Source organism: Lissotriton helveticus, chromosome 5_1 (genome assembly GCF_964261635.1).
Source record: "Lissotriton helveticus chromosome 5_1, aLisHel1.1, whole genome shotgun sequence".
Classification (NCBI taxonomy): Eukaryota; Metazoa; Chordata; class Amphibia; order Caudata; family Salamandridae; genus Lissotriton; species Lissotriton helveticus.
Window position 1 is genome coordinate 350,009,416 of NC_136065.1, and position 26,895 is coordinate 350,036,310.

The following is a 26,895-nucleotide window of genomic DNA, read 5'->3' on the forward strand; positions in this document are numbered from 1 at the left end:
CGTCACAGGCTGTGACTCACAGCCCTTCTCGGCCAATCCTGGCGCCAGGGGCACAGTAACCTTAGGGCTCCTAATGGGCATGCGCAACAAACCAAAAACACAAGTGCGCATGAGTGGGCACGGGTAAAAATTCACCCTCCGTCCCCACTCATGCGCACTTGTGTTGCTGCCTGCCTGGTGCCTGTACAATCATGTCAATCAATCAACATGACGCCAGACCGCCCACCCCTTCAGACTCTGAAGGGGCAGGGCGGTCTGACGTCATGTTGATTCATTGACATGATTGTCAGTCTTAACAAAACACATGATTGTCAGTCTTAACAAAACGCCGAGGCAGCTGCGGGCGGCAGGGGGGCTACGCCCCCACACCCCAATGGAGGAACCGCGCCTGGTTGAACCCCTTCACACTCTGGTCACAAGTACAGAAAATCAGAATATGGCAGTGTCCGTTTCCACTGAACAGCAGTCCCAGAACAGAGACGTTTGCCCATCATCATGTGATATAGGTGTTGCAAAAGACAAAACAGTGAACCAAGTAAAAGTGAAGAAACTGGGCAGCGGTGGTACATAACAATGCATTGCCCTCTCTGAAACCCCCACTCGTCCCACCAGGGTGTGTGGGGGAGGCTGAGGGAAAAAGAAGTAGGAGGGGAGGCGGAAGAGCAGGGGGAGGGCGGAAACGGGGGAAGGAGTAATCACAGGCCTTCAGTCATGCATCATGAGGTCAATCAATGAAGAATTGTATGGAGCTCTGTGAACCACATGACTTCCAGGTGCTTACCACCACCAGCACTCAAATGGAAAAAGAGTCAGGCCTAATAAAACGGATGCACAATCACGCCTCCTCCGAACCCTAAAACAGGGTGAGCAGGGTTTTAAATGCAAATAAAGTGTGAAAATCATTGGACCAAGCAGGCCCCAGGACTCAAAAATCTCCCTCTTTCCGTGTATTCCAGACAGAATTCAAAACGCGCAAATGTGCAAATAAAGAATTCTATAAAATACTCAATGAATTTCACAAACCAAATTGCCTAGAAGGAACTCATCCTGTTACTCAAGATTTCACAGACAAACTGGCAAATCATTACACAGACAAAGCAGACACATTGGAATCATACTTAAAACAGAAACAAAGCACCAGCACTAACCCTTGCACAAAACAACAATCCAAGAATGCTTTAATCAAGCCTCTCCGTTCCTTCCAACACATCTCACACGATGAATTTAGGGACCTGGTCAAAGCAAGCAGGCCTGCCGGCAGCCCTTCTGACCCCTGTCCGCCACAAACTTTCAAGACAATTATTTTAACAATCTCTGCTGCCACTCCAGTAAGAAGAATCATCAATGATTCCTTAACTACTGGAATATTTCCAGAAGAACTCAAAAGTCATACCTACGCCCTTTACTGAAGAAAACAAACTTGGACCCGCTGAACCCTGACAACTACAGACCCATTACAAATGGACCGTTCCTGGGCAAACTGATAGAAAGAGCAACGTTCGCCCAGATGTCACAATTCATTGAAGAGAATGACATACTTTCAGACTTCCAAACAGGATTCTGTCCGGGAAGAGGCACTGAATCTGCCCTCCTTGCCATCTGGGATGACGGATTAGTTACTTACCTGTAATCCAAGTTCTCTTCCAGGGGTATCCTCATCAAAGTCATAAGCATTAGAATGTTCCCGCCCATGCGCGGGACCCCGGAAACACTATATTATATGTGTCCCACATATATATACTCATATATATATATATACATATATAACACAATCCTGTCCAGATGTCTGCCTCGTCTTAAATCACGCGCCGCCGCCAGCAAACAGGACACAGACCCGAAATCCGTGCTTTAGTTATTTTATTTTCCCAAAGTCAAAGACGCGTTTCACGGCTTCCCGCCGCTTGTTCACTCGACAAATAATCAGTACTTGGGAAGCATTTTTAAAGTGGCAGTGCATCATATCAGTGAATCACGTGTTGTTTGATCTCAATGGACATAGAAGACAAACTCTATCGCAGTTGTTCACATTGTTCAATACTGCTTGTTTTCCAACATATAATACTGCTTACTGTGCAACATAACGCAATAAATACCTATGTTAATAAAATAGATATGCTTGTAATAGTTAAATACTAAAACATCTTTGTGTTATTAATGTGTTGCCTCACATCGAAAAGACATGTCTACATATCCAACCTCTATCTTTTTCCGATGTCCCTTGCAAAACATAAATAGTTCATACAAATATCTAATATCGATTTGGCTTTACCCTAAAAGTTTGCTTGATATAAAACTTTATCTTTGGTTGCGTTAAATAAGTATTTTTGTCAAATACAAACACCTATATCTTGTTGGAAAGTTTTTCTGTATCCCCTTCTATCGAGATAACTTATACAAAAAAGTGCCTAAAGTGCTGGTGAATATTGAACTAATATAATTAAATAACACTTTGATCTACTGTTTGAACCTAATGTGCAATTTCAACAAATATTGGCATAATATCCATGATGGCTTGTTGACTCCTCTATTCTTACATCACTATATCATTGTCTAGTTTCTTTTTACATTCATGAACATCAGCTTACTCCATACCATCTATCTCAATGTATGATATCAATATTGGACTCACTCAAAGCGCAAAATATAAAATATTACATTTCCAAATGCTTAAAAATATTTGATGATACTTTAAAAATATTTGATAAAACATTTCAAAAATTGTCTAAAAATGTATACTGTTTGTGTCTATAAATATTTCTCAATACCTTGATATTAAAATTAATCTATTTACACACTATCTGTTCTTTGAGTGATATTGATATTGTGGACCGTCATTTCTTTTTCTTTTCTTTTGCCCTCATAGTGCAAGTTCTCAGGTTATACATATACCATGCCTGTCAGCTCAATCTAGTTACATGCTACTCTAAACAAGTATATAAATCCTCTGTTAAATTCAATCCCTGTGGGTATTTGGAGTCAAGTAGTAATATATATCGAGTCTCCGACTTGCGTAGCTTGCCTTCTCTATCCCTCCGCGTCTACTTGGGGAGATTGCATCAATGAGATAATAGGACAACCCTCTGTTGTTTGATCCGTGGTGTTCCTTAAAATGCCTATACATATATATATAAAAACATGCAATAGCAGCCAAATCACATCAGAGCTGGAATATGCTGTGAAGAATTTCCACCATACATGAATAATATGCATTAGAAACATGAGAAACTGTTTTAATGCTTAGGCAGCAGTAGAAATTCTTATAACACCCTGAAAGCATAGACAGCTCCCAGGCTGCATTGCAAACACACAGTCTAAAAAGACTGAAAAGCTAACCTGTAGCTGAATACAAAAAAACTGACACCGTGCCTTTAAGGCACCCATGACCCCCTGTATCCCATCATGCCTCAGGGGTGACAGTTAGGTCAGTTGTTCTTTTCGGAGACTGAAACAAACCCAGTAACGTAATAGGTTAACAATATCTCCTTATTAAAGAATATTCTTTGCCCGGGGAGGCGGGAGGGTTGCTTATGACTTTGATGAGGATACCCCTGGAAGAGAACTAGGATTACTGGTAAGTAACTAATCCTTCTCTTCCAGGGGATCCTCATCAATAGTCATAAGCATTAGAATAGAATAGCGAGCCTCTCCTCATCCCTGCGGGCAAAGGAATGACAAGACAGTAATCTCATCAACAAGCCTGAGCAGGCTATGGGCTACCCAAACAGATTTCTCAAGGAGGCTTGTCCTACTTGAGTATCGGCCCTGGAATCAGCTTCGAGACAGTAATGTCTCGTAAAGGTATGAACTGATTTCCAGGTTGCAGCCTTGCATATTTCTGACATTGGAATGTCATGTAAGAAGGCTACTGTAGCGGCTTTCCCTCTAGTGGAATGCGCTTTGGGTGACACCAATAAAGGCTTGCCTGCATGCTGATAGGCCAATTTAATGCAAGAGACAATCCATCTGGAGATGGACCTCTTGGCCGCTGGAAAACCCGTCCTCATTGAACCATAGTTCACAAACAGTTGATTTGTTTTCCTGATCCTTTTAGTCTTTTCCAAATAGAACTTGAGCACTCTTTTAAGATCCAAGGAGTGCAGTGACCGCTCGGCTGGGGTCGTAGGATTTGGAAAAAACGAAGGGAGGGAAATGGACTGATTTATATGAAAATCAGAAACCACTTTAGGCATGAAAGATGGATGAGCCCTTAGGATTACTCTATTGTGGTGGAAAACAGTATATGGTTCCTTCGCACAGAGCGCTTAATCTCTCGCTTACTCTGCGCGCTGAGGTAATCGCCACCAAAAAGATCGCTTTCCAAGAGAGATGTTGCAAAGAGGCCTTGTGGATGGGCTCGAAAGAAGGTGACATTAACCTGGATAGAACCAGGTTCAATTCCCAAGGAGGAGAAGGATTTCGCACAGGGGGATACACTTTTTTCAACCCCTGGAGGAAGTCCTTAACCACCGGAACCTGAAAGAAAGAGATCTGATCATGTGATTTCCTGTACGCTACTATGGCTGACAAATGCACTCTAATGGAAGCATATTTCAAACCAGAAGTTGCCAAGGAAAGGAGGTATGGCAGGATTACCTCCTCCTGCCCTTTAGTTGGATCCAAGTGATGATCCCTACACCATATGTAGAACCTTTTCCACTTGAACGCATAAGACGCTCTTGTGGAAGGTCTCTTAGCCTCCTTTAAAATGTGCATACAGTCGGGAGGCAGATTCAAATGCCCATATTGCAGGACCTCAGGTGCCATGCTGTCAGGTTCAGTGATGAGAGGTTGGGATGTAGTATCCTCCCGTTCATCTTGCTCAACAGGTTCGGTTTGGAAGGCAGTCGTCTGTGTGGACACACAGACAGATGCAGCAGGTCCGGGTACCACCACTGCCGTGGCCAATCCGAAGCTATCAAGATCATCTCCATGTCCGACCTGAGGAGCTTGGAAACCACCTTCGGAATCAGAGGCAGGGGAGGAAACGCGTAAGCAAACGTTCCCGACCAATCCATCAGGAGAGCGTTCCCCTGCATCCCTGGCCGGTGGAATCTGGACGCGAAGGCGTGGCATTTTGCATTTTGTTCGTCTGCAAACAAGTCTATGGCTGGACGACGCCAACAACGAAAAAGCTCTTCCACCACTTCGTCGTTTAGCACTCAGTCTGGCTGATCTTCGAAGTGCCTGCTGAGTGCGTCTGCTTTGATGTTTAACTCGCCTGGAAGGTGCACCGCCACCACTGAAAGGTTTCGAGAGAGAAGCCAGTGCCAGATGGTTTGAGCCTCCCGGGAGAGAGGGCGAGATCGTGTGCCTCCTTGTTTGTTCAGATAGAACATGGTGGTTGTATTGTCTGTCTGAACTAAGACTGAGTCGGACTCGATCGCTGGAAGAAAAGCTTTGAGAGCTAGAAACACCGCTCTGAGCTCCAGCATGTTTATGTGGTAAGTCTGCTCCTGTGCAGACCACTGACCCTGAATCTGGAGGGGACCCATGTGCGTGCCCCAGCCTTGTAGAGAGGCATCTGTCACTACAGACTGGGTGGTTAGTGGCTGATGAAAAGGTACTCCCACCAGCACATTCCTCGTCCGAGTCCACCATTTGATGGCATCCTTCGCTGTCTGGGAAAGAGTGATACGATCTTCCCAACGCCCTGTCGCCTGGTCACACTGGTTTTCGAGAGCCTGTTGTATAGGGCGCATTCTCAGCCTGGCGTTCGGGATGAGAAAAATGCAGGACGCCATGGAACCCAGCAGGGAGGCTACCGGTCGGACTGTCGGAAGCCGAGACTCTAATAGAATCCCACACTTCTGCCTCATGGAAAAAAGTCTCTCCTCCGAAGGAAACGCTTTCCCCAATTTTGTGTCCAGAACGGAGCCTAAGTAGTGGCTGGACTGACTTCTCCAGGTTCACATGGAGACCGAGCCTGTGCAACTGGTGTAGACAAAGTTGCAGATCGTGATTCACCTGTACAGGAGACGGGCCCTTTAGGAGCCAGTCGTCCAAGTATGGGTAAATGAAGAGTCCCTTTTTGTGAAGAAAAGCCGCCACCACTGCCATGCATTTGGTGAAGACTCGTGGTGCGGACTTGAGTTCGAAGGGTAGCACCTTGTACTGGTAGTGTTTGCTTCCCACGACAAACCTCAAGTACTTGCGATGCTGCAGAGCAATCGGAATATGAAAGTATGCATCTTGCAGATCCACCAAACACATCCAATCTCCGGCTTGAAGATGTGGGCATATTTGGTGAAGAGCTAACATGCGGAACTTTTCTCTGAAGATGACTTTGTTTAGGAGACGCAGATCTAGTATAGGCCTGAACTTGTCCTCCTGATCTTTTTTGGGGACAAGAAAGTATCTTGAGTAGATTCCCTTTCCTCTTTGAGAGGGAGGAACTTCCTCTACAGCTCTCTTTTGTAGGAGGACTGCCACTTCTCTGCGGAGCAAGCTCAGCTGGTGAGGGCAAGAGGACTTTGGAGGAATGCTTTTCGAGAGCGCACGGAAATGTAGCCTGTATCCATTGCGCAGTATATTAGCACCCACTGATCTTTTGTGATGCTGACCCACTCTGTCAGGTGTTGTGAAGCACTTCCTCCCACTGGAGTGGGCAACGGCGCAAGAGGAAGCCACTGATCAAGCCTTTCCTCCTCTCGTGGTGGTAGAGGACTGCTGGTGACCTCCTCTACCTCTGTTGGATTTGCCTCGGAACTGGGATTTTCCTTGGTTCTTATTCTGGGACCACTGAGGGGTTTGAACCCTCTGTTGAGCCCCTCTCCCCCTGTTGGTCTTAAAGTGGCGTTTGAACTCTTTTTTCTTTTCCAAACCCACCGCTTTCACCGTATCCAGTTCAGTCTTCATACGGGTCATCTCTTCGTCAGCATGTTCTCCGAAGAGAGAGGAACCCGAAAAGGGAAGATTAAGGATGCGATGCTGAGCATCCGGCTTCAGCCCTGTGTGGCGCAACCAAGCCGACCTTCTGGCACAAACCCCATGTGAGTAGGAATGTGCTGCAACCACTGCACCATCTGCTGCTGTGCTTATCAACTGGTTCACCACCAAACATCCTTCTGTCATAGTTTCTTGGAAGTCCTTCTGGTCTTCCTTTGGCAGTTTGGACTTGAACCTCTCCATGGAGTCCCATAAGGCTCTGTCGTATCTACCCAGCAGTGCGGCCGCACTGGAGACCTTCAGTGAGGAGGCAGCTGAATTGCAAACTTTGCGACCCCACGAATCCTGAGATTTGCTATCCTTATCTGGTGGGACTGAAGAGGAAGCAGCAACTGCATGTGTCTTCCTCGCCGCTGCCACTATCACAGAGTCTGCTGGAGGGTCAGATTTTACAAAAACTGGGTCAGAAGAAGCCGGTTTGTATTTCTTCTGTATGCGGGCTGGCACCGCTCTGATGGCTGCCGGGGTTAGGAAAACGTCCTTGACCGGATCCATAATTCCCGGGACTAAAGGCAGCAGTGGACGAGAGATAGATTTTTTGTGCAAAGTTTCAAAAATGACTGTCGTAGTAACCTGGGGGACAGACATTTCAATGCTCAGCTTCTGAGCTCCTCTTTGCAGGTCATCCAGATAAGTGCCGATGTCATCGACTGGAGAAGATCCGGAAGTAGGACTATCCGTCAACGTGGGAGAGTAATCCCTCTTGGAAGACCTGGTCGAAGAAGTAGAGGAAGTAGACGGAGTTCTTCGATGTCTACGGTGAGCACCGTGCCTCCTCTCACGTGACCTTCTTGGGTGCTCTTCCCTTCTAGGAGAGCGAGATCTAACTGGATCCTGTCTTCTTGGTGAACGAGATCTGGCAGGATCTTCTCTGGGAGATCGGGATCTCCCCGGATTTTCCCTTCTGGGAGAGTGAGATCTGATTGGTCTTCTCACAGGTGATTTTCTGGGAGGACTACGCCTGTCCACTTCATCCACCAGTCTCTGGAGAGGAGATCTGTGCTGCGGACTGGCGTACTCATGCATACGTTTGGTAGCCCCAGAATCTCGCCAATGGTCCAATGACTTATACCATCTGGGAGACAGTCTGACCTCCGCAGCCGAAGGATCTGGCTGACGCACAGGAGATCCGAGGACAGGACTTCTGGACCTTGAAGATGTTGTTGAGGAGCCAGAAGACTGTGAAGTAGAATGGCGAGAAACTGACTCCGTAACCATGATCACAGAGTTGTTTGACGACGATCGAGCCCTTTCCGAATGTCTCGACGTCGAACGCTCTTGCGTCGTACGTTTTTCTCTCGACGCAGAATGCTTTCGGGGAGTCGGCGGATCCAGCAATCTCGACCTCGAATGCCTCAACGGTGATCGATACGAGGATCTATGGTCTCTCGATGTCGAGTGGGGATGACTAGTCGTCGACGGAGCCGTCTGTCTCGACGTCGAACGGCGATGACCAGCCGTCGATGGAGCCCTCTGTCTCGACGTCGAATGGCGATGACCAGCCGTCGACGTAGCATTCTGTCTCGACGTCGAATGTCTGTGCGACGACGGCGGAGGGGTATTGGTCACCCTCGACGCCGAACGTGGACGAACCGTCGACGGAGACTGTGTCCTCGACGCCGATCGACGTTTTGCTGTCGACGGCGGAGGGGTCTTGGTCCTCGACGCCGAACGTCGTTTCTTAGACGACGGCGGAGGGGTCACACTTCTCGACGCCGGTCGCCGCCTGGATGATGACGGCGGAGGAGTGACCTCCCTCGACGCCGATCGCCGCCCAGTTGACGACGGCGGAGGGGCCTTGGATCTCGACGCCGACCGTCGCCTGGTTGATGGCGTCGGAGTCACATTTATCGACGCCGGTCGTCGCCCGGTTGATGACGGCGGAGGGGATTTCGACGACGGAGCTGGATCCTTCGACGTCGTCGACGTACCTGGTCTTCTTTTCGACGGGGAGCCCGCCGTCGACGGTAGTTTTGAAGATGAATGACCCACCGGTGGCTCTTTCCTCAGCGCCAAGCCTGACGCTGAAGCTGAAGGGTGCGAAGACTTCTGTTTTGAAGATGTTCTAGCCTTCTTGGAGCCCTTCTTCACCGGAGACCTTCCTCTGGATGACCTGTGAGCCAGGCCATAGATGCAAATTCTCTCCCTGTCTTTGAGAGTTCTTCCTGACAGGTGCTTGCAGTGAGGACAGGTGCCTGGATCATGTTCTTCAGGCAGACACAGGATACAAACGTCGTGGTTGTCTGATTTTGCCTTCTTGTTGCCACAAGAAGGGCATTTGTCAAAAAGTGAAGGCATTCTCAGCTGAAAATGCTCACTAAACTGAGTGGAGCTGTGTTACCAGGATCCTTCCTGAAGGAACCGGAAAGAACAACTGACCTAACTGTCACCCCTGAGGCATGATGGGATACAGGGGGTCATGGGTGCCTTAAAGGCACGGTGTCAGTTTTTTTGTATTCAGCTACAGGTTAGCTTTTCAGTCTTTTTAGACTGTGTGTTTGCAATGCAGCCTGGGAGCTTTCTATGCTTTCAGGGTGTTATAAGAATTTCTACTGCTGCCTAAGCATTAAAACAGTTCTAAAACAATCTTTTGTGTTGTTTCTCATGTTTCTAATGCATATTATTCATGTATGGTGGAAATTCTTCACAGCATATTCCAGCTCTGATGTGATTTGCCTGCTATTGCATGTTTTTATACATATATATGTATGTATATATATATATATATATATATATATATATATATATATATATATATATGAGTATATATATGTGGGGCACATATAATATAGTGTTTCCGGGGTCCCGCGCATGGGCGGGAATATTCTAATGCTTATGACTATTGATGAGGATCCCCTGGAAGAGAACTAAAGTATACAGTTGACCTCAACGGGGTTGCTGCGCTACTCCTCCTGGACCTCTCAGCTGCCTTTGACACGGTTGACCATGACCCTCTGAAACAAAGACTCTATGAAGCCGGCATTGAGGGAACTGCTTTAGACTGGATCGAGTCCTACCTTCGAAACAGAACTAATGTCATCCATACCCCACCTTTCTCGTCCAAACCGTACTCCACAAAAGCAGGGGTCCCTCAAGGTTCTATCATCTCGCCCATGCTTTTCAACATCTACATGAAGTCATTACCAGTACTGATCAATAAATTTCACCTTACGTGCTATAACTATGCAGATGACACGCAAATACTCCTTCAACTGGAATGCCCCAAAGACATTGTAAAATCACCAATTTTCAACTGTCTCTGAGCCGTGAATCAGTGGATGACCTGGAGCCATCTCAAATTGAATGCTTCAAAAACTGAAATACTCATGTGTGGTGATTGGAAACATTACAACCCGCTTGCCGCATGGCCTAATGAACTGGGATCACTCCCTAAAGTATCGAAGGAAGTAAGAAACCTCAGAATGACCATGGACTCCAAGCTGTCGATGAATGCCCAAGTGGATAATCTAGCCAGATCAAGCTTTGCGACTATAAAAACGCTGCGACTAATTTTCCCTCATTTGGGATTTCCACACAAGGTCCAAGCTACCATCTCCCTTGTTCTATCCAAACTTGATTACGCCAACAGCCTCTACCACGGATCACCTTTAACGACCATGAAAAGACTACAACGGACTCAGAACTCGGCTGCCAGACTACTCTTGCATATTAAACCGCGAGACCACATCTCCCCTGCCTTGAAAGCCCTGCATTGGTTACCGGTTGCCAGAAGATCCACTTTCAAGCTGCTTTATATCACCCAAAAAGTAATACATGGAATGGGACCACTCTTCATCAGGAATAAAATCACCAAATACAATCAACATAGTAACCTCCGCTCTAAAGGAGCATCTCGCCTCAAAATCCCACTGTACAAGAAAAAAAACACGGATGGCACATCCTTCTCTGTTCAAGCAGCCAAACTATGGAACTCTCTAACCCCCAACATAAGGTCCACCGACAACCACCTTATCTTCAGAAAACTACTCAAGATTTGGCTCTTCTCCACATAAGCACCATACGCAAACAGAAATTTACAGCATATCCCTCTGTATACAAGCATTTGTTTCTCTATAGATATGTACCTATCTTTGTGTATTACTTTGTATAAACATGTAAAATAATTATGTTGTTGAGAGAAAAAATAATAATAATAAATAAATAAAATCATCTTTGGTCTACATGTACATACTTCCATTGTGCATCTATGTACCTTCCATGTACTTGGATCTGTGTGTCTGTTACTTTTCTCCTGAAAAAGCATATCCAATGCACTACCCTATTTCTCATCCTGTGCCTCTATCAATATTGTTAATCTACATATACTTACCTTCTTTATGTATCTATATACTTTCAATGTAATTATGGATCTATATATTTATCACTTTCTTCTAATTTAGCATTTCCAATGCACTACCCTATTTCTCAGCCTATACTTCGCTCAATATATCTTCTAGCCTAACCTTCTGACACATCTCAAACTTCTTCTACTACTCCTTCCAATGCACTACCCTATCTCTCATCCTATACATCTATCAATATATCCTCTACATCCACTCTCTCATTTATCCCAAACCCCATACCACTACTATGATTGCCAAAATAACCCTTTCTAGACTCTCTCCTACTCTACCCCTCCTTGCATCATCTGACACCTCTTTTACTATACCGATCCCCTAAAACAAACCTTTCTAAACTCATTACTCTGAGTCCTCCCCTCCAAAGCTCCTTTTTACTCATCCAAAAGCCTCCTCCTATTGCTAAGACCTTAAAAAATAATCTTTCACTCTTTTATCCCTCCACTATCCTTTTCAATCGAAATTAACAGGCGAACATGTTCACTTCTCAAATTCCATAATAAACGATACTAATATACTACCCAAATAACTGAATAAGATATCCACTACTCAAATTACTTCATTTTTTTTTTACTATACTAATTTTCAACAGTAATCCTTAATGGGTTCAGGAGTGGCGTGCTACTCGCCAGAAAAGCGCTTCAACACCCATCAGGGGTAACAAGTGCTATATGAATGCAAATCTTTCTTCCCCTTTTATCCCTTCGCTATCCTTCTCACTCCAAGTACCTGACTAATATCCACCACTGAAATTACTTCATATTTCACCATATTAATTCACCACTAATCCTTTGTAGGCTTCCTGAATAGCGTGCGTCAACAAGCGCTATTTAAATACAAACCTTTGTCCTCCTCTATCCTTCTGCTATCATTCCAAAGCCAAATAACTGACTAACCTATCCACCACTTATCCTCTATGGGTCCCGAAGTAGCGTGCTACTCGCCAAAAAAGCGCTTCGACGCCTCGTCAGGGGTTGTAAGCGCTATATAATGCAACTACAATACAATACAATACAATTTGCCTTCCTTTCTAGCATCCATGTGCTCTTTGCAATGTGGTGATGTGAACTCGTCGATTGAATGGGTGATTGATTGTGGGTGTTAATATGATGCTACCTAAAACAGGTGAGCCTAAAGAAATCTTTTGACGGTAGTCAAAGTGAATGTCTTGCGGCAGGGAATTCCAAAAAGATGCCCCAGAACAGAGAAAGATGTGCTTTATGACGTGATTTGCACTTGGAAAATACATTAATGAAACTTATCCTGATTTCTTAGTTTCCGCACCGGAGAGTACAAGTAGATCATGTTGATCTGATACAGTGCGCCCAGATTTTTGATGCACATATTAATCAGATCTCCCAGTTCGAGCAGAGTTCTGCCTCTGAATAAGAACCGGTGCAGGGCTCTTCTAGCTTGTTAGGGTTGAGCTCTCCTATCCACTGGTCCACTCCAGCACTCTGTGTTCTTAGTGGACAGCTGAACTTGAAGGCTAGAAAATAAAGAGGACCAATGAGAGAAGCTTGTACCGTAAGGACAGACACTATGAAGACCTTACAACGTAAAGAAAGGCGATTTGCTGCTACAGGACAGCCAATGTGGTGAGCTTACAACATATGGACGGACAACGCGAGCAGTTAAGAGCTACTGGACAGTCAATGCGATGAGGTTTGAAATTAAGGACAGATGACACGGGTAGCGTGGAGCTAGAGGACAGACAATGTGGGTAGCTTAGAACAAGAGAAGACAACATGGGTAGCATCGAGCTAGAGGACAGACAATGCGATGAGCTTAGAACAAGGGAAGACAACGCGGGTAGCATAGAGCTAGACGACAGACAATGTGGGTAGCTTAGAACAAGAGAAAACAACATGGGTAGCATGGAGCTAGAGGACAGACAATGTGATGAGCTTAGAACAAGGGCAGACGAAACAGGTAGCGTGGAGCTAGAGGACAGGCAATGTGAAGAGCTTAGAACGAGGGAAGACGGCACAGGTAGCGTGGAGCTAGAGGACAGACAATGTGACTAGCTTAGAACAAGGGAAGACAACACGGTAGCGTGGAGCTACAGGACAGACAATGTGATGAGCCTAGAGCAAGGGAAGACAGCATGGGTAGCGTGGAACTACAGGACAGACAATGCGATGAGCCTACAACATAAGGTCAGGTGACACTATCAGGATGGAGTTACTGGACAAACAATGTGACAACGTTTGAACAAAAAAACAGATGACACGGGTAGCGTGGAACTAGAAGACAGAAAATGTGAAGAGCTTTGAAACAGGGAAGACGGCACAGTTAGCGTGGAGCTAGAGGACAATGTGACTAGCTTGGAACAAGGGAAGACAACATGGGTAGCGTGGAGCTAGAGGACAGACAATGTGACGAGCTTAGAACAAGGGAAGTCAACACGGGTAGCGTGGAACTACGGGACAGACAATGTGACGAGCTTAGAAGAAAAGGTCATGTAATGTAGAACATAGAGGATGACAAAACAAGAAGATTTGAGCTGTAGGTCAAAAAATGTGAAGGGGCTAGAACATAAGGCAATGTAATATGGTGAGAATAGAATATATGGAAAGACAATGTAAGCCACCTGGAGCTACAGGACAGACAATGTGACGACCGTAGAGCATAAGGATAAACGGCACGAGCAGCAAGGAACTACAGGACAGAAAGTGAGTCGAGCTTACAACTTAAGGACAGACAACATGAGCAGCATGGAGCTATTACTGGACACACAATGTGAAGAGCATAAATCATAAGGACCTGTAATGGACGAGTTTAGAACATGAAGACAGACAAACACAAGTAGCTTGGGTCTACGGGACAGATAACGTGGCGAGCTTAGAACATAAAGACAAGCGACAAAAGCAGCTTCTAGCTACTGGACAGACGCAATGAGCTAAGTCCACAAGACCTTGTAATGTTTGGAGCTTTTAACATAGGAGTTGTCAATAGGGTGAACATGGAGTACACAGAGAGGCCATGTGCAGAGCTTGGGCACATGAACAACATAATCAGCTGCTTTCACATTTACAGACCACTTGTGGAGTTTGATGCACACACAAAGGCCTTTTATGAGTGTATAACAGACATGTGAATTACTCCTGATGTGGTTTTGCACTCAGAAAAAAGGCAATCTGCATGTGTATTTAGACATACATGCATATGTAGCTTTGTGCAATGGACCTAGGGCATGAAGTTTGAAACAAGGGGATTTACAGTGTGAAGCGACATATGAAATTCAACAACCTAGGCAATAGTTTCTAAATACTCAAGCATATAACGGCAATAAGAGAGAGAATCAAAAGAACATAAAGCCAGCAATGCAACAATTTATTAACACAATAAAGGGTAAAAAACACAATAGTAAAAAGTTGATAGCTAGTTATCGTCAATCAACTATCACAGGTCATAATTAGATTAGCATAAAAATTGTCAAGATACACAATGAATAAACAGGTTAAACAAAGGCAGACAAATAAGGCAAACAAAATACAATAACATAAGTTAATATTCAAGAGTGGCAAGAGTTATTTCTCGACGCGCGTTTCGGCGACCAGCGCCTTCTTCTGGACTAGCCACGTAATATCTATAAAAATCAATAACATAACATAGGTAATATATTATTAATCAATCTCTTTACAATTCAGCAAATTATCAGTTGTTCTATTAACGTGTTTGACTAGATAAAATCACTGATTATGACATCATTCTATAACTAACAATAGTTCTAATGACCTATCTCAAGTTCACAAACCCAGTTTATAATGTGCAAATATTGTCAACAAAATTCTAGTAACACTTGACAGGTTCATTTCAACGCTCTAATATATTTAAGGACAGGGTAGTGCAGTTGTTAGTGTGATAACTAACAATGGCCCGTTACACAAAGTAGACAGACTGCTATCAGTCAGTCTATTCCTCATCTAGTTTATTTTATTTCGAGGGTTTTATAAATTATTAGCTAAATAGCTTTTTAAGATATAAATCTTAGATACTTACTACTGAAGCAGTTTATCGAGAGTTGTAGCTATAGACTGTATGTCACGTGTTGTAAACTACAGAGAAGATGGCAGATTTTTAATTTATTTATTTTATTTTATCTTGTATATGTAACATCAAAGTTACATCAAGGATAACTTGATTTAAAGAAAAAACAGATCGACTTACAATATTAAGTGGTTAGAAAAATAAGCTGGTTTCAAATAGGGCAAAATTCCATTGGTATAGGCTCACAGTGATTAAGTCCTATCGTGCAGTGTGAAGCGACAACATTGCATTGCAGTTCTTTTCATCCCAACTTCATCAATATATTACGTTTCACAGGAACCCAAGATCAAGCTCCAACAGGCGGTACAACTCACAGTGGTTTGCTGTATGAAAAGTAACTTTTTTAATTGAAATATTTGTACTGTATGAAAGAGACAATTGCAGGAGAGATTAACACTGTTGAATTAAGCATTGTTATCATGATCCAAGCACATCTAGAATTAAGAAGAGGAAAAAGTTAGTCTGTGTTAATTGTCAAACAACCGACCACAAACCCTGCCCTGAATTGCCATCTGGTTGCACACACAGGAAGCAGATTTGGCAATGGCCCCGCTCACCATCACTGCAGCTCGCGAGAGGGTGATCGACTTCACGAAGCCTTTCATGGCGACTGGGATCAGTATCCTCCTGAAGAAAGACTCTACGGCCCAGGACTCCTTCCTTTTCCTCTTCCTGCGACCCTTCAGCGCCGAAACATGGATTGGTGTGCTTGTGGCTTACTTTGTGACGTGCCTCTGTCTCTACGTCGTTGCCAGGTAATCGCTCCTTTCGCATCCTTTTTATATTTGATCATAAATGCACCATCACTCAAAACACTTTCAGTATAGTTAAATGATGAATGGAAATATTCTTGATATAAATTGTCTTCATCAATGCAGCAAACAGAATAGGCAGCAAAAACGGTGCAAAAAATTGATTTGTTTCTTCTTTTGTGAATCAATGTAAATCAAACTACTTTGGCCAATATCTATATTCTTCTGCTTTAAATCCACTTGACATATATTATCAGATCCAAATTTCGGTTGGCAAATGTATTCATTTAATTTGCAATGTTATGTGTAAGCTCTTTCTACTTTATCTGGGATCCACTGATTTCTTTAGAAACTCCAAAAGTCAAGCATGGATGCATCAGTCGGGTACATATAAGGTTTTCTGCATTAGATCTTCAGCTGCACACAACTATGAAGAGTTTCTGTTTTAAAGTTTCCAACTAAAGGCTTTGGAGAACAGTAGTTTTTGCTGCAAGGACTAAGTGGAGAACGATACCAGCAAAAAGATTCCTCTGCCTAGGCAGGACATAGAATGGGCTGTGGCATGATTACTGTTTGGGAGTATCTTTACTATTTTTTGTTTATGTTTTTTTTACAGAGTTTTTTATAGCGCAAACTTGAACCGAAGGTATCGGGTATCAGAGTGCTTTACAAGTGCACCAGTTGCGTTGCATAAGTACACATTAATTTTTGGTAGGCACGTGGATATTAAGTGATTTGCCCAGAATTACAGGATATTGTGCTTCCTTGCCGAGACTCGAGCCCGGTTCCCCAGATTTGAGGTAATTCGCCCTTGCCGTCAGGCCACATCCTCTCGCCTCTCCTCTTGACAGTCAAGTGAAGAGCTGGGAAATCATCACATCACTTGGTGAATAGCGCGTAATGCCCTCCCCCCAGTAAGGGAGCCTCCTTCACACCCTGCCCAGTCTCCCAAGATCTCCCTACCCATGTACGTTTGAGATACCATTGCATCACAGCCCAGACCAAGACGAGTGGAAGTCGACTCATATTGGGAGCAGTGTGTGCCCCCTTTGGAATGTAATACCAACATTTTCTAGAACTGGGACTAGAAGGGGACAGGCCAAATTCCTTAAGATTAAGCATCATGCAAATAAGTTCCTCAAAAGCATACCCTTGACCCTACCAGGTAGGTCGCTCCCCCTCTGCACAGCACCGCCTGTGTCTCCCTGCCCCAGCTGCTGAGGAAGTTCGAGGCCCTCTACCACCCACAGTCTACCACCTGCGCCTCATCCCTGGTGGCCAATGGTAGGCCATAGGTAGGTTTGTTCATCCTCCGCTTTATTGCTTTTATTGTATTGCCTGTATTTTCATTGTTGTGTCTGTGACTGCTGTTGTCTGTCTTCCCTCGCTGCCTGTACATGGTCCGTGCCCCTTTTTCTTCCCTCTGTTCTCCTCGCTGTCCCCGTGCTTTCTCTACCCGGTCTTTCCTTCTGTACCCCACAATACCCCCGTGTATCTGCCTGGTTTTCCCTTCTGTTCCCCTCGCTGCCCCCGTGCCTCTCTGTCCGTTCTGCCTTCTGCTCTTAGCTGCCCCTGCATTTCTGTATTCTGTATTTTGCCTCTGTGCCACTCATTTTTCCGGTATTTCTGTGCCCGTCTCCCTTCTGTGCCACTCGTTTTTTGTGCCCTTTTGCCTTCTGTGCCACTTGTTTTTCCCTCGATTTTGTGCCAGTTTATCATTCTGTTACCTTCGTTGTCCCTCACCGCCCTCGCCGCTGCGTCCCCTGCGGCCCCGCCCCTCTGACTGCCCACTGCCCATTCGATGCCCCCACCTCCCAGCTGCTCCTCCCTCCCACCTCCCCGTATATGCTGACCGCCGCACGGCCGCAATGGCGGGCGCGCCACTGGTGCGCCGAAGGTGCACCTACGGCAAGCCCATCTGCGCCTGTCCGCGCCTGGACCTCGCCCAGTGCCAGAACCCCTGGCCCCCGCACCTCGCCCCAACTACGACCCCAGCACTCTGCACGCTCTCAACTCCGGACAGAGCCACACCTGCTTCAAGGCCACCCCGAAACGCACACACGGCCCCTTCACCTGCCAGAACTGCAGCTACACCAGCATCAGCGCTGACAAACCACCCGCCAAGAAAGACCCCAACCACCTCCGATGCATTCCACTGAACACCCGCTCTGCACGCAAGCATGCTGTCGAGCTCTGAGACCTGCTCGACACAACATCTCCGGATGTCGCCTTCCTGACAGAGACCTGGTATAACGACTCCTCCGCACCCGACATCGCCATAGCCATCCCAGATGGCTACAAGATCAGCCGCAGAGACCGCACCAACGGAGTCGCAGGAGGAATCGCCATCGTCCACAAGAACAGCCCTGTGCGACTCCCTCGCCACCTTCTTGCACCGCAAGATAGCAGACATCCACGACAGCTTCAACACCCAGACAGCCCCAACAGACAGCAACACAACAGACCCTACGCACACCATCGACCACAGCCCCCTGATAGCCTGGGCCAGTGTGAGCATCGATGACCCCATCAAGACCACGCGCACAATCCACTCTGGCTCTCCGTCAGACCCATTCCCGCACCACGTCTTCAACAGAGCAAGCAGCTCCATCGCACCCCACCTGCGCAATGTCATCAGTCTCTCCCTCGAGACCGTGACCTTCCCAGAGATCTGGAAACATGCCAAGATCAACTCCCTACTCAAAAAACCTAAGGCAGACCCAAGAGACCTCAAGAAATTCCGGCCCATCTCTCTGCTCCCCTTCCCGGCCAAGGTCATCGAGAAAACCATCAACAGGCAGCTAACCCGTACCTCGAACAAAACAGAATCCTGGACCCTTCCCAGTCAGGGTTCCGCAGCAACCACAGCACCGAGACTGCCCTCATCGCCGCCACCGACGACATCAGGACCCTGCTGGACAACTGCGAGACCGCAGCTCTCATCCTCCTAGACCTCTCTGCCGCCGTCGACACCGTCTGCCACCGCACACTACGCGCACGCTTCCACGCCGCAGGGATCCGAGACAAGGCTCTGGACTGGACCACCTCCTTCCTCTCCGGCAGAACCCAGAGCATCCGCCTCCCCCATTCCGTTCCAACCCCTCCGAGATCATCAGCGGTGTACGCCAGGGATCCTCCCTCAGCCCGACGCTGTTCAACATTTACATGGCCCCGCTTGCACACGTAGCCCGACAGCACGACCTCAACATAATCTCCTATGCCGATGACACTCAGCTGATCCTCTCTCTCACCAAGGACCCCATCACTGCCAAAGCCAAATTCCACGAAGGAATGAAGACCGTCTCCGACTGGATGAAGACCAGCCGTCTGAAGCTGAACTCGGACAAGACGGAGGTCCTCATTCTTGGCTCCAACCCTTCAACCTGGGATGACTCCTGGTGGCCGACGGCACTGAGGGCAGCCCCGACACCTACCGACCATGCATGCAACCTCGGAATCATCCTCGACTCAACGCTCTCAATGACCAAGCAAGTCAACGCCGTCTCCTCCTCCTGCTTCAACACCCTCCGCATGCTCCGCAAGATCTACAGATGGATCCCAACAGATACAAGAAAGACAGTCACCCAGGCACTCATCAGCAGAAGACTCGACTACAGAAACGCCATCTACGAGGGAGCCCCGACCAAGCTCATCAAACGACTACAATGCATCCAAAACGCCTCGGCATGACTAACCCTCGACGTACCATGCCACACCCACATCACCCCCCACCTGAGAAACCTGCACTGGCTCCCCGTCAACAAGAGGATAGCCTTCAAGCTACTCACCCACCCACACAAGGCACACCACAAGACCGGCCCAGCCTACCTCAACAGACAGCTCTCCTTTTACATCCCCAACCGCCAGCTATGTTCCGCTGACCTCTCACTCGCCACCGTCCCGCGCATCCGAAGAATAACCACCGGTGGGAGATCCTTCTCCCACCTCGCCGCCAAGACATGGAACACCCTCCCACTGAGCCTACGACAGACCCAAGAACTGCTGACCTTCAGGAGGATACTCAAGACCTGGCTGTTCAATCAGTAGCCCCCCCCCAGCGCCTTGAGACCCTCGCGGGTATGTAGTGTGCTTTACAAATGATTGACTGATTGATTCAAGCACATGAAAACATGCCATCTATTAGACTTTTCCCACAGGAGAGTACTAACCCAAATTCCATCTGGCATTCTGTTATGTGCAGGACCATCCTGCAAGAGGGCATCATGTTTGCCATCATTGATTGCCACACAACTTAAGCCAGGGTAGTCCATAAATAAGAACAAAGGCACCTGGGCAAATTGGGACAGAATGTCCCCTACATGGTAAACAGGCTTGTATCCTTGGCATGAGTCCCCGTCTGCATGCAAAACTGATGTACCGATTTTACTTTGGTCCTGACATCATGCTAATCCAACATGGGCTAGAAACCTAGGCCTATACCAGATAATGTGATGCCCAGGGCCTGATCTGTGCCTTGGATAGGGGCAACAAGCTTGCTCTCATATTAGCAAATGGACTACTATCTTTGCCCATGTAAAGCACTGGTGGTTGCCTCCCACATTTTGTGACTTTTTAGTGTGATCAGACCTATTTCTGTCATTGATTGTGCAGCCTACTGATCCCTCATGTGTAAAGTTATGCTGTTATTTACAGCTCAGTACCTTGCACTGACATTCCGATTGTATTTTGAATGTGGTTAAGTGTAGTGTGTTTGTGGCACATGTAGCAGTACGTTGCGCTGCGTGGATCTGAGTAGGGTGTCCAGTGGGTTCCACTCAAGATGTCTCTGGTCTAGCAAGGGTCACGATGGAGGGAGAGGATAGCTTCCCCAGGCAGTGTAAGTGTATTGCCTGTATTCCTGTGCCTGGGGGATAGAGACCTAGACACTGAAGTGAGGAGGATGGAGACAGTGCTACCTTCAGGACTTCCACAAAAGCCTTATTAGTAAAAGGCAGCTGATTAGCTCTTCTTGAGCACTACAGTTTGATATATGGTAGGAGAGAGGAATGGAACTGCAGCTTTGTACAAGATGAGGACGTTTCTGGGCAGTGCCTGCCCCTTTTGTCTGTTTCTTATTTCTGCTTCAGAAAGGTCACATCATAGAACTCATGTTTCATTATGGTCTGGAGAGTGGCCTGGAAATTGGGTTTGAAAGAGTACCAACTCAAATTTATTTTTGCTGCCCATGAGAGTGGATCCACATCTCCTGTCTGAAAAATGTGTATAAATGTGGGGTCCCATAGCTATCATAAAACTCTCACTCTTTGTGGTGCTACAGATTGGACTTGATATGTTACTTATTACACTGGTGCATGGTATCAGACGAAATGTAAATGAGGGGTAAGTTAAACGTGGGTTTCAGAAATTAAGTGAGTTTTTCCCCAATACTGTCTTTTGATCACAGAGTTAAAAAACAAACTCCTGGGTGGGTTTGATTTTTAAATCGACACAGTTCGTACTCTTTAAATGTTGTTTTTCTAAACAATAGAACCAGCAGACAGGACAGCTGTAACTATATGACTTGGGAGGATGTCGAGAGTTTTTGATGGTGCCAGGAGTTGTATCAAATATGTACCCTTAGTGCAGGAGGAAGTGTGACCACAGCTTATTATGGCAAGAATTAGCTAACGTAACATGTATCTAATGGGGCACTATTGTTGGTGTTGGGCGTGTGGCCAATTCAAGCTCTGGCTGTCAGAACCCAATTTACACAATTATGAAGAACTGTTATTCATTTTACATTGCAAATGAAGTTCTCATTATATTAATTCTGCGAAAAAGCATTTCTGATGGTATATATGCCTCTTTCTTGCATTTAAAAATGTCTTGTGCCAATGGTAAAAGAGTAATTGTTACTAAATCTTCAGTGAATTAATGAAGTAAATTCTTAGTGAAGGCAACCATCTTGACCCATATCACTGCCATTCAATGGCTGCAAGTATCCTTTTCCTACTATCCATGGCACAGCTATGGAAGCAGTGAGGGTTCTCCAAATGCTCTCTTGATGTGATTAAGAAAGTACTTATAATCATATCTAAATTAACCCTGGGCGTAATTCGCGTAGTCGCGCTACTCGTAGCTACGCGAAGTGCACTTCGCATGCTACGCGTAGCTTTACGAACTGCGTAGTGCGGTAGGGAAATGCTGATCGCAATGATTGCACAGTGCCGGATGCTTGTCCGCACTGTGCAATCATTGGGAACGCATCATGCACAGTGCAAGCGGTCGTTTTCTGCCGCTCGAGTAGATATGTACTCGAGCGGCAGCTTTCTGAACGCGGACTGGTAGTTTCTCATCGCTAGCATAAGTAACCACTCGCAATGAGAAACCTGACCTCCCCGCGTTGAGAATCTCGCCGGGAGGTTTATTTTCCACGCTCACGATCGGCAACTTGATGTTGCCGATCGCGAACAAGGAAAAAGTCTCACCGGGTTGTTGATTTTGCTCGCTCGCGAGCACCAACTTGACGTTGATGACCGCGAGTGAGCAAAAAATGCCCGCTACGTGTTTTTGCACTGTGCTACGTGCGATTCGCGTAGCGCGTAGTTACGCAACCTACGCACACTCCGCTAGCATAGCATAATTTTCCGCCCAGGATTAATCTAAATGTAAGGTCAGTGTGGAGTTAGTAGAAACAAGGACATACCGCCTCTCAATCGTAAAAATTATTTTTCATTTTAATTTAATTTTTTTTGTGCTAGAATAGCAGCATATGGTCTAAATGAACTTGCTGGCTTCATCTAGATTAAAAACAATAAAAATGTGAAAGAGTTGAGGTTTGCTATGGAGAGAATGCTTCTTTAACCATAGCAAAAACAAAAGAATGGGTGTCTTGCAGTTCACTATGCAGGAGCCCCAACCTCCCACATATTTGCCGCGTTCCATCATTTTCCAATGTGAACTATATACCTTTACTTACGAAATAGAATTCTCTACATAGAATACAAGTGTCTACAGAGGAACATGAAATATATATTTTGTGCACATTTTATCAACATGCTTTGTACTGCATTGTGGCAATTTACACCCAAAGCGAGTACCATGACCTGCATTTGAATTACAGGGGCATAACAGGAGGTAACAGTGCACACCTAAAGTTAAAACTGTACATCACAGAAATTGAGAAAAAAGACGGGCCATTTCCATCAACCTGTTCTGTAGATCAACTCTTTTGATACAAAAATAAAAGATCTAAAGCTCCTTATATTCCATCATTTGCAAAGGCGCAGTGGTGGATTTTTGTTTTTACAGAACATTGTTTTTTAAAAGGTAATCTTCCTTCCTCAGGCTGAGCCCCTGCGAGTGGATGGCGCCTCCAACCGAGGAGAAGAAATTCACCTTCCTGAACAGCCTCTGGTTTGGAGCTGGAGCTCTGACCCTGCAAGGTGAGACCAGGGTGGGACACTGGTTTAGGATGTGAATATATGTCGAAAAGGTGCATGACTTGGAGGATATAAGCCTGGTATGGCCATCTGGTCGCACTACAAGTGGTTATCTGTTTCCAGGAATATGCTTAGACAACCCTCACGTTATTTTTGTATTTGTGTTTTACACTCTATCGTTGCATGCTAGAAGTGTCATCACATCATGTGGCACTGGGTGATGGGTAGAGCCAGCAAGAAGGTTCAGCATGTTAATATCCCACTGCTGACATATGGTGTGGCCTGCTGTTCATAGGTTCAAATTCTGACAGAGCTAAATCGCTTTTCACCCCTCCAATTCGGCTACATTGATTGTCATAAAATTCAGTATACTGACAATTATTTCTAGCAGCTATCATGGTCAGACATTGGTAGCACAAGACTAATAAAGTCAATTAGACCATGGTGGGTGGCCCACTTTGCTGGAATGGCAGGGGAGCATTCCACTCCCCCTAGCATAGGACAGTCTGACAAATGTACAGATCCCTGCCAGGCAGGTGGAGATCTCTTTGTCTTCAGTGGAGCCACCTATTTGGTGGCTCTACTGAAGGCACTGAACCTTCAAAGACCCAGCAAAGGTTTTCTTTTCCAAGTAACTGCCTCTCAATAAGAGGGGTTGTTTCTTGAAAAAAAACTGTTCTCACGGGCAGGGACTTTTCTCTTTGTGTGTAATGGTCATTGTTTGATTTCCTTGACTATGATGCCACGCCTTTGTGGCTGTGCTGTTGCTTATGTAGTGTCTTGTGATATTTTAGGAGGGAACCCTTTTGGCTCCTAAAGGACTCAGTAGATGTGTGACACAGGTGTCAGAGCACAATGCCATGAAAGCTGGTTTTAGAGTGTTGAGTTCGCAGTTACATGCAGCAGAATAAAGACATGCAATACTCAGCTCCCTGTGTGGCACAGTCATTGGCGGGTAGACAAGTTGGGAAGACGCTACAGTTTAGGTAATCTGCAGTTAGTGGAGGTTAGATTGCAGGGTCAGCATTGACATCAACATCTCTGAGGTAGGGTGCCCCTAAAGACAAGATTCAAAACAACATTTCAAAAATCAAAATACAATCATTAAGGAATCATTAAGGAAAAACTGACTCAAAAAGGGAGTTTGGGTTCAGAAATTTGGGAAAACTCAGAAAGTTTACCAAAATTTAAAGTGCAATACAGAGAATTAGAAAAATGCAAATGCAGAAGCAATCTCATAGAATGAGATTACATACATAGAAATGAATTGCCACAAATACTCTCAGTTACAGAAGTAATGAAATGACAGGCAAAATCAGAAAAATAGGCTGTCTAAAATGTTTAGCAAATATATAAGAATTCGGGCACCATCCCTAGTAGTGTCTCAGAGCCTCTCTGGGTCACCCCTTAATTCAGGGGTGTCGATATCTAATTTCAGCACGAAAATTATGGAAACCACTTATTCAACATGGTGTCAGCAAAAGTAGAACAATTAAAACAAATCATATTGCAATACTCTAAAAAATCATATAACCCTACCATCTTAACACTGACCCAGTACATGAATATTGATTTGCGTCTTCTGATCTAATCTCATCCAAGAAGTCAGGTCAAACTAGTTACATAAACAACAGAAAACAATCATGAATGAATGCAGTACAGTGTGCTAGCAGGAGGACCCTTGGAAAGGGACAAAAAGGTTCATACTGCGAGTTCTTCGAGAACAATATCTCATACAATTAAACAGAGCACATCTTACTGCGTGTGATGTCAGGAGAGAAATATAAACACACAATGAGCATCAGGCTAGAGCAGCCATTTTAAGAAAGATGAAGTTGAGCCCTAACTGAGGCCTAGTTTACCCGAAACCATATAAAATATTAAGCTACATCATAATGATTTGGTTTCAATTATAGTAGCTCCATATTAATTCACATATATGAATTCAAATGTGTAATAACTAATATCAGTGTAAACTTGATGCTCCCCCATCTCTAAATGAAGCAGCAGGGACGTTCAATTGGCAGAGCTGGGTCTCCGGCAAACTCTAAAGTTGTTCAACCAGTTTAAAGTGACTTCCATTAGGTTAGTATGGCTACTGCATATATTATTTGCTAGTGCCTGAGCTTGATACCCATTTGCCTTGTGTTCATTTACTTATGTTATACATCATTTTGCTCTCAGGTGCTAGTAGCAGATGGCAAATATCAGACTAAAAGCAGTTCAAAAACAGCACCCATACAAGTGAAGACCAATTGCCACAGCTAGTTAGATAATGGAAAATCGCTGCAAATAATCTTATCTATGAAGGTAGTGCCACTTTTTAAACTCAATGATAGAAAAACACTGTCGCCCATATTCAGAACAAGCATTTGCAATTCAATAGGTCTCGCATTTGCAAGATTTTGAGCTATTGACATTGTAAATGACAATGCCTTTTATTTGTGTTTTAAAAACCTGCATTAATAAAAGGCATTGTTATTCACAACACCAATAGGTCAAACTTTGTCAGATGCATGACCTATTGCATTACAAATGCTTGTTCTGCAAAATGGTGCAGTCACTGGGGCCAAAGCGTTTCCTGCTTGCAAGGGATCACAGCCTCATGAACATGAGAGATTTCGTAATACCCATCGTTCATGGTACAGCCTCAAGTGGTGTGCTAAAGTGCTGCTGTGCAAAGGAAAACAGCCAAAGAGTATATGTTGGAGAATGAGCCTCGGGTGCCTAGAAATGCTTGAAAGCATCATGTGCTTTCAAGATGCCAAAGATCACAGCTTGTGTGCTCACGGAATTGGCATGGCAGAGTCTTCGCTCCTGGTAACCAACTCGTCTTGTTTGGCAATTGCATGGACTCCTCAAAAGCAGGTGAAGTCTGTTGACTTCTTAGGTGTCCTCTGCTTTCCGCTCGGTAGCTTGCCCACAGATGCGCCCTATTCAGTGTGCGACCCATAGGCGCATGTTCTCCAGCTCGGACAGTCTTTTTTTTTTTTAACCTCCTACGACTGTGCTTGTTTTGGATGCTTTTGCCACAATCGCCAAGGAATTCTGCCAAAGAATGCAGATGTTTCTCTCTAGTGTCTCGAGCCAAAGCTAGATTTAGGTGTTTTCGAGAAAATGGTTGATTTTCTGATGGGTGGGTGGGTGCCTCTGAAATGGCAAGCGAAGTGAAGAAGAGTCATAAACTTGCGTGTCCGTCGTTCTCTTCCTCACCCTTATAGGCACAGGCATTTTGGAAAAAATCCCAGTTTCCCTTTGGAGCTGTCTCCGCGTGCACATCTTTTGTCCGCGCAGGCACATCGATCAGGAGACAGGGAGGGACAGGAGATGTGCACGCGTGCGATCGGCATTGAATGAAAGTGGGACGCGTGCGGGCAGAGATGTCCTGTCCCCCTTCTCTAGCAA

At 45.5% G+C, this 26,895-nt stretch overlaps 1 protein-coding gene across 2 annotated transcripts in view; it reads left to right on the forward strand.

Annotated features, from left to right (window-relative positions):
- LOC144754541 (glutamate receptor U1-like) overlaps window positions 1-26,895 on the forward strand; it is a 241,266-nt gene that overhangs the window by 185,077 nt on the left and 29,294 nt on the right. For both annotated transcript variants that reach the window (XM_078642471.1, XM_078642470.1), the window contains exons 7-8: window positions 15,885-16,111; window positions 23,396-23,493. In XM_078642471.1, coding sequence (XP_078498597.1) covers window positions 15,885-16,111; window positions 23,396-23,493 — 325 coding nt within the window. The remainder of the gene's footprint in view (window positions 1-15,884; window positions 16,112-23,395; window positions 23,494-26,895) is intronic.